The 8,807-nt window shown below is 56.8% G+C and overlaps 1 protein-coding gene across 2 annotated transcripts in view; it reads right to left on the minus strand.

Moving 5' to 3' along the window:
* Window positions 1-2,088: 2,088 nt before the first annotated feature.
* Window positions 2,089-8,807, minus strand: part of Prdm2 (PR/SET domain 2) — a 46,916-nt gene continuing 40,197 nt past the window's right edge. For both annotated transcript variants that reach the window (XM_048816294.1, XM_048816293.1), the window contains 2 exons: window positions 7,755-7,898; window positions 2,089-3,896 (listed from right to left, as the gene is read on the minus strand). In XM_048816294.1, the coding sequence (XP_048672251.1) occupies window positions 7,778-7,898 (121 nt within the window). In that variant the 3' untranslated portion in view covers window positions 2,089-3,896; window positions 7,755-7,777. The remainder of the gene's footprint in view (window positions 3,897-7,754; window positions 7,899-8,807) is intronic.

The raw sequence follows: 8,807 nt of genomic DNA on the forward strand, positions 1-8,807 counted from the left end.
GTTCAACATCTCTGAGCCTCAGATTCTTCATCTGTGAAGTGGCTAAGGAGATACCCCACACTGATGGGCTGCTGGAGGAGAGGGATTGCCTGGCCCTTGGCAGATCCCAGCAAGGGGCCTCTAAATAGCAGCCCACTCTGCAGGCTGAGGCTAAGTGGGTATGGCCCAGTGAGTCACCCACCTGTGCACGAGGGAGGTTGGATCTGCTCTGCCACCTCGAAGCTTGTGAGGACAAGATGGGGCTGTGTGTGACAGTGTCTGGCCGAGCTAAAAGGTCTTCTATAAGTGGACACTGTCTTCATTTGAATTCCAGATCACCAGGTACACTAAGGAAGTTTCTCCTCCCTTTATGAATCTCTCTAGGGCTCAATACGGAGATTAGATTTAGGAGACCTGGTCAGGGTCGGCCAAGCATCCCCTGTCCTGTCCCCTCCCCCTCCAGGAAGCCTCTGACGCCCCACCTCTATGTCTCAAAGCCCTAGGGACTGGCCTGAGCACCAGTCCTCCCCTACTCTGACCCTCTCCCTGCAGTCACCGCCCCGTGAGTCCCTGCAACAAATTCATCTCTGTTGCTCAGACTCGGGGCCAGCCAGCGTCAGACCTGAGCCCAACAGGACGTTATTCTTAACTCTCCTGGGTGAGGACCCACCTTCGGTGTTGACCTGAGGAGGTGGCGGGCGCTCACGTTAGACGTTATTTCTGGGTGTCTGTGAGGTTGTTTCCAGATGACTGGCACTTGAATCCCTGTGGACGGCCCTCCTCAAGGTGAGAGGCACCATCCAGTCCACTGAGGCCCAGAGAGAACAGAAGGTGAAGGAAGGAGGAGCCTCCCCCCATGTCCCCTACCTGTGGGACAGCCCGTCTTCTGATCTCAGCCTGGGCTCCCACATCAGCTCATCCCACCGCACCTCCAGGACGCTGTCCCAGGCCTCCCGCTCACAGACGGCAGGTGGCAGAACTTCTCTCGGCTCTTTGTACTTGGGAGAGCCAACTCCTCCTAATACGTCTCTTGTAGACGCAGACGCTAAACCCCCTCCTGGTTCTGTTTCTCACTTCTCTTTTTTAGAAGCGTTTAGGTGAAGACAGAACCCTGGGCCCTTCTTCCTACCTTTGTGCCATACTTGGACGTAAGTTAAGTCCATCTGGGGGCGTCCTGTCACCACCCTGTCATTGTCCTTCCCCTCAAACCCAAGAAGGCGCTCACGTCTCATGTCCCAGGAAGCCTCAACTCCCCGTCCGATTCCCCATCTTCTCCGGGCCCTGGTCCCTAACTCTGCTGAGATGTGTGATCAGATGGACCACTAAGCCCTTCCGTTCACACCCACCAGGATGGCTCAAATGAAGGGGACGAGGGCTAGGGAAACTGGAGTCCTCATAGCCCTTGTGGTGGCCACTCTGGATAACAGTTAGCATGTCCTCAGAATGTTAAAGACAGAGTGGCCACAATGTGACCTGCACGTCCCCCCTTGCTGCATGCCCAAGGAAATCACGTGGGCACAGACTCTCCCCAGACATGCATCAGCCTTAACAATGGCAACGGCCCGAATGCCCGGCGCTGCAGACTGGCTGGATGAGAGCTTGGGTGTCCCCTCAGGGGAATCTGGGCCACCAAAAGGAGTACACCACAACAGCAGCTCCACCTGGGAACGCCACGCCACGCCAAGGAAGCCATCACAGAAGGCCCCAGACTGGACGGCCTGCTCACATGAACCGTCCAGAGCAGGCCAAGCCCCGGGGACAGATTTGTAGTCAGGCATCTGGGAAGGAAGGGAGTGACCGCTGGTGGGTACAGCGTTTCCTTGGGGTGATGACCGTCTTCTAAAATTGCACATGGCGGTGGCCGAACGACTTGAATATGCTCAAACACGCTGCTTTGTACACACGAGGGGAACGGTACAGACGTGAACTGGACCTCAGGGAGGCTGTGGAGGCCTTCCCATTCAGAGAAATGGCAGGCGAAGCAGCCGTGCTGGTGGGGCGGGCGCTTCCACAGCGTCACAAGACTCTGCCCACTTGGGCCCCTCGGCCCAGGACTCCCAGCCCAGACGACGAAGCACAGAGACCCGCGGCGCCCGCGGCGCCCACTCCTCACCATGGCTCCTCACGCTTTTATTGTTGGTTTTCGCCACCTGGCGGACACAGAACCACCTTCCACCATCCACCCCCGACTCCACCCACCAGGGACCCCTCTCTTCACAGCCCCCTCACTGTGGCCACATTTCTCCCGACAGTCCCAGTGCTGAAGGTGAGCAGCACCTGTGCCCATGTGCCATAGGGTCTCCCCGGGTGGCCCCAGAGTTCACCACGGGCCGAAGGTGACTGGAGTCTGGGTTCAGGAGCTGCCCCGAAGCTGGGAGGGGGAGCCTTCAGGAGCTGAGCGCTGGGGTGCAGTTCACAGTGTGAGCAGTTGCGGGACGAAACTGTCGTTGTCAGGACCAGGGACAGCCACAGTTTTCCATGCTTGTGGGAGTCCACTGTAGGAGCGCAGAGGATTCCAGTTTATGGAAATTAAAAACAAAAGGCGCACTTCGGCGGGCGGGAAACGGGAGCGTACGTCGGCCACCGGTCAGCACTTCTCTGCCCGCGTGAGGCTCTCGTGAGACTCTTCTCCTGACCATGACCTGACCCCACGCTGCAGCCCGTCGACTGCTTAATTAAATAACACACGTTATAAAACCTTAAAAACGGAGCATTTACAGTCAGGGACATAAATACGTGCTTTTAAAAGTGTCTACATACATATTTACAGAGTTGCAAGATCAACCACAGTAGCCCTGAAAAAAAAATCCCTTTATTGTGTGACGACGTCCCCGAGTTCCCTCCTCCACTTTGGGTTGGACACATCACTACTGGAACCAAGTTGAGAAAACGACACCAAAGCGGTCTCAGGCATCTTCATCTGGGGTCTGTCCCAAAGGCACAAAACCCAAGAACCTCACTGAACCGGGTCCAAACTCCGAGCTCAGTCACCCGTTTCCCCGAGACATGGACTGTCCACCAGAGAGCAGGGGTCAGCCCCCTCATTCCCTGGCAGGCATTTATGGCCTCCGGAAATCTCTTTGTCTTTCCCCTGTGCTTTTTAGTCCTTCCATTTTTGCCCCGTGTCCAACTTTGTTTGCTTTCCTTTGCAGCTTATTTGAGAAGCTCAGACGCTGAAGGTGTAATGGTCCCCAACAAGCCAGGCAATGAAGGGCACGGAGACCCCGTCCTCCATGCACCATCCCCTGGGCCATGGCATCTATGAATGGGGACAGTCTTTCTCCTGGATGCTCCTGCTGTAGGGCTTCCCTGCAAAGACTCAAGAGCAAGGGACCAACTGGAATCTCAAACCGGGAAATGATTCGAGAGCCACAGTCTAGGTTGCTTGGGCAGGAAATGGGGCTCCCCGAGTGCTAGGGCCCAGCCTCCAGGTTTGGCTCCAAGGGGTCTGTATGCTATGGATTCCCAGAAATGTTGTGGGGAGAGGGTCCGTGGGGAAGGGGATGGTCCTGAAGGGGAGCTAGGCCTCCTCCTGAAGGCCTTTCTCAGACAGGCCTGAAGCTGACCCCCAGGGCCAGAACAAAGTCCCCACAATGGCAAAGGATACTGGAGAAGCAAGAGGAGGGTCAAGGGGCTCTTGAAAAATTGCATAGTAGGAGAGGTGCCCCCACCCGCCAGGAAGGCTGAACCGCCAAGCAAGGTCCAGGCTGCGTCCAGGATCGACGGAGACCAAGTGGTCAGCCACCTTCCTGCTCCCCGGGTTCAGGACCTTTGGAGTCCACGTGCGTCACCTGCACACACAGCCTCGAACGCACGCTCTCCCCTGCCTCTCACAGTCTGGCAAGGCCGTGGGTCGGTGCTCCCTGCAGGCAGACTGCCGGGCCCTTTGGCTTCGCGCTTCCAGGTCACTTCAGGTGCTGCGGAGAGAGGAAGAGAGCACAGTGGCCCAAGGTCAGCGCCTGCCTCAGCCTCTTCATGCATGGTCCTGCTCAGGTTTAAAGTGACACTCTACTGCAGCAGCCACACAGGAGAGCAGCAGCGTGAGGACATCCGGGGAACACAGCAGTGCACCTGCCCGCTGGCCCCCGGCCCAGGCCGCCTTTCAGGGTAACCTCGATGCCTCCCTGTCCCCTAGAACAGCTGCTGTCATGAACTCGGCCCCCTCTGATTGGTTTTGCTCATTTTTGAACCAACGCTCAGAATCCTGGGTGCACGTCCTTTGCACCTCTGCCTGGCGTGCCTGCGAAGGCTCCCCGCTGCCGGCCCAGCTGCTGCTCAGCGTTCCCCTGTGGGGACACGCCAGGCAATCCCCTTGACTACCGCAATGTGAAACCTGGCGGTTTCCAGTTGAGGCCACTGTGACTCACACTGCGCCAACATTCTTGTGTGCGTCTAGAAGACTCGGTGGGTGTGGGCACGCGCTCTGGTGAGAGGGGACGCTGGGTGGAGGGTGTGCACAGCTACCACAGAAACGCTCCTGGTGTTCACTCGTGCACGGCTCTGCCAGGCCAGGCCCTGGACGCGACACTGCTGGGCTCCGGTAGCCCTCTGCCCAGCCTCGTGGACCCCCAGAGGTGTCCCAGGCAGTCGCTCTCCTCCTTAAGCTCATTTGAACACTCACGACAGCCTCCTGCCAGGGGCACACCCCCATTTTACATAAAAGAAACTGAGGCTCAGAGGTAAGAAAACATTTTACAAGGTCAGACTGATGAGGAGCACCAGGCACAGCGCCTGACCCCCGTCAAGCTTGCTCCAGATCCTGCGTGTCCTGGTGACCAACAGACAGCTTTGTCTGTGGGCTGCCTCTGCAGAAAGCCCGCCCACTGCGCCCACCCGGCTCACAGCGCCCAGCTTACAGCACCCAGCTTACAGCGCCCGCTCACAGCGCCCGCTCACAGCGCCCAGGTGATCACGCGACATGCGCCGCCCTGGGTGGGAGCCAGGAACTGGACTGGGCCAGGTTTGGGAGCCAGGTCTCTCAGTCAGTGGACCTAGTCGCCATTACTAGATAACTAGTACTATGACTAGCATTACTAGTACTGATAATAATGTAATAAGGACAGCAGAGGTGGTGGGATGAGCCCATTTACAGAAGGAGGATTGAAAGAGAGACGCAGGTCCCCACGGGAGTACAGTTGACAGGCCAGGACTGGGCTCCACAGCTGCACCCTTAATCCATGTCAACTCCGGCTCCCAAAACCTATCGGTGGGGCTGGGGGGAGCTGCCCGTGGTGGAGTGGGGGTGCCTTCAAGAGGGGGAGCTTCCCTGCCCCACGACACTGCTGATGCAGACTGGCCCCTCCCTGCCCTGCCTGGAGCAGCGGGGAGGAAAGAAAACAGAGGCCAGCCACCAGGCAGTCCGCATTCCTTTGGCCTCACGCAGTCAGGGAACATGGGGTTCCCCTGGTCAGCAGGATCCATAGAAGAAGCCATAGTGCCTCGTCCCCTACCCAAGAGAGCCACCTTCCGGCTGTCCCGCCCTCCAGCCATCCATCTGCTGTGTGGTGGACACGGACGGATGGCTAGGAGGAGGCAGAGGAAGCCCTTCTACCGGGCGAACAGGCCAGGGAGGCCACCTCTCACCGCACACCCGGCAAGAGGGTCAGCATCAGGATCCTGCTCCACCGAGGGCCCCAGGGTCACCAGTTTTACCAAAGGAGCAGCAGCAGTGAGAGGAAGCTTGTGTGAGCAGCCAAGGCACAGGCGCTGGCCCTTCCCTCAGCCGAGGGCAGGAAAGACTCAGAGGGAGAGGGAGGGAGGGCCACAGCCTGAGCCCTGCGTGCACCCTGACCTCAGGCTTCCAGCGAGAACCACGAGGAAAGGAGGACAGTGGTGTCCCGCTAAAGTAGCCCAGGCGGACAGGCAAACAGTGTGAGATATTTTTTAAAAAATCATTCAAAAAGTATGTAAGTAAAAGATTCTTGGTGTACACATTTTAAAAATAGAAAAAAGGCTAAGTAAGATTTCAAGGCACAAGTTTCAGGCACAGATTCAACAGTCGTGTTTGGAACACGGACGGCGAGGGCAGACACATTACCCAGGACTCGTCCTTTCCAACCCCAGCCGGGACTCTGGGCTGAAAACATGGGAAAGAATGAACCCACTCAGGATGGTGCTGTCCCTGTCCCTGTCTTGGCCTAGGGACAGCCTAACTGATAAGCCTGGGCAAATGTGGCCCTTGGCCCTGGTCACCATCCCCAGACTGCAGTGGCCTGCTCTGTTTAGGAAGCCAGGTCGGCTGCACCTGATCTCTTGGGCTGCCGAGAACACCCCTTCCTCTACGTCACCACCACAGAGGCTCAGGCTGCGGTCAGGCTGGGGCTCAGCCTGACCCGGCCTCTAATCTTCCAAAGACTCTGAACAAACCTCAGCCTCTCCTCTCAGGGCTTCAGCTTTTCCATCTGTGAAATGGGAGGAGGACTTTACCTCTGGGGCCTCCCAGACCTGTGCTGCTTAGGGTCCATTTCAACTCTGCCCCACTGGACTCCAGTTTAGAGTCACATCCCCTTCCAGGGGGCAGCGGGTGGCAGAGAGAGGGGCTCAGTTCTGGGGAAGGTGGATGGTATTTCATTTTCTCCCCAGCCTCCAGAGGAGTAAGGCCAAGCCCAGACATTCCATCTGCTGCAGAGAGGAGAAGGGAGGATGGGAGGACAGGCAGAAGGACAGGCTGGCTCCCCGGCCCAACACCAAAGGCCCCGGGGGCACAATGCAGCAATCTCTGCCTTGAACCACTAAGTCCTCATCAAAATGCCCCTGGCTCGTGGTCCAGTCCTGCCCGCGTTGAGCAGGAGCCTCTGAGCGCCACTGTGTCCCAGGACCAGGCTCACCTCTGACTCAGAGCGGGACCCTGTGTCTGTATTTGTAACTGTGCCAGCTCTTATGATTGGGTCCCTGGGTCCTGCTTTGGGATACCGATCTCAAGGACACAATGGATGCAGTTGTGCTGTCACCAAGCCTGCTCGTGGGGCACTGGCAAAGCCCAGACACTCGGAAAAGAAAAGTCTAGCTTCCATGTTTTTATCATCAGAAAACTTAGAACAACTCTAGGTTTTTACCTTTGGAAAACTTAGAAAAGAGACTACACACAAATCTTAATTTTATATTTTATGAATTTTTTAGTATTGTTTTGATTTTCAAATACATTGTGGGAATAAGGACTCCATACATAATCTTTTTTTTAAAATAGTTTTTCAGTTGTAAATGGACACAGTATCTTTTTATGTATTTGTTTTTATGTGGGGCTGGGGATGGAACCCAGGGCCTCACCCGTGAGGGGCAAGCGCTGTACCACTGAGCTGCAGCCCAGCCCTCACGGCCTCTGAAGGTACTGATTGAGTACTGAGTATGAATACTATGCTCAAAACATCTGATGACTACTGCCATTACGATAGCGCACACTTCCTAATGCTGACTGTGCACCAGGCACTGGGCTAAACGCTCTGCACACATTTAACACTTACAATTTCTGTGATCATCTGAAGAAGTAGGCTTTGATGTAGAGCCCACTTCACAGATGTGGGAACTGAGGCTCAGGGATTAAGTGACTTGAAGTCCTGCAGACAGCAAGGGACAGAGCTGGGGTCTGAACCCTGGGGGTCCAGGATCTGTGCTCTTGGCCACTAAATGCCCTTCCTGCAGGAAGGAGCTGTGTCTGGCTCCTAGGGGCTTCGTAAGTCCTCCCTTCCCCCCACCCCGGACCCACGCCAAGTCCCGGGGCCCGTGATCTCCTTGCATGTTGTCAGAGCTGCGCCTACCTGCTGCCTCCGGTCTCCTACCTGTCAGGGAGCAGGCGAAGAGTCTACTCTTTGAAGAAGGGTCCCTGGAACTGGGCTGCGGCAGGGGCCTTGACCTTCCTACACTGCCTGGTGATGTACGGGGCCGTCGGTGGAGGGCATCGGGACGCCAGGCGGAGGCTGTAGCTGCATGGGAAGAGCAACAGGACAGATGGTCACCAGGAGCTGCTCGCACGCCTGACATCGCTAGAGGGTGGGGTGTCTTGCATGTTGGCCACTAGCTCCCCGGTCCAGCAGGATGGTCCTTCCTGGACACCTGGGGGCCAGGTACCCGGCTTCGGCCAAGGGGAGGTGGGCTTTCACGTTCAGTGTATGCCTCACCACACTGTTTTTGATCCAGCACATTCTCTCCCTGTGGAGATCACAGAAGCCCAAGTGAGAGGAAGCACCCATCAGCCTCATTCCGAGAGGCCACAGAGGGAGGACAGTCCCCCAGCGGACATGCGGCGAGCCTCAATGAGCTCTCGCTGTGTGGAGACGATGGCTGCGCCCCCTCTCGGATTCAGATGCCGCACCTGTCCTGCTATTTGTCCCTCCTGCCAGGCTCAGCACACAGCCAGAAGGCATCCGGGGAGGTCACTGTTGCCAAAGTAAGTACCTGCATGGACAGGAGGGGCAGGCCCCCTCCATGCCACAGGCCACCCCCCCCCCCACTCCACTCGATATCCACCCTGGGCCTCACGTGAGCCAAACATGTCCGTTGGGTATGGGGGACTGAGGACATGACTTCCCACAGAGGTGTAGACCCAGGGACCTTTGGGATGGTTTGGCCTTTTTTATATAACCTACTAAATGGGAATTGATTTTTTTTCAGAAAAAACTTTTAAAACTTTATTAAAAGTGAGCCCAGACGAATACCTCCCCTTCCTGTGCCTGGCCAACTCCTGCTCATCTTCCGGGTCACAGCTGGGACACCGTCTCCTCCAGGAAGCCTTCCTTCTTTAACTCCTGGGTATGGAGTCCCCTGTGGGATTCCACTGCCCGTGCCTCCCCGCCCAGCACCTAGGTGCCCCCTTCCTTATAAACTCCAGGGTC

The sequence above is a fragment of the Marmota marmota genome, unplaced genomic scaffold (genome assembly GCF_001458135.2).
Source record: "Marmota marmota marmota unplaced genomic scaffold, marMar, whole genome shotgun sequence".
In the NCBI taxonomy this organism is placed as follows: Eukaryota; Metazoa; Chordata; class Mammalia; order Rodentia; family Sciuridae; genus Marmota; species Marmota marmota.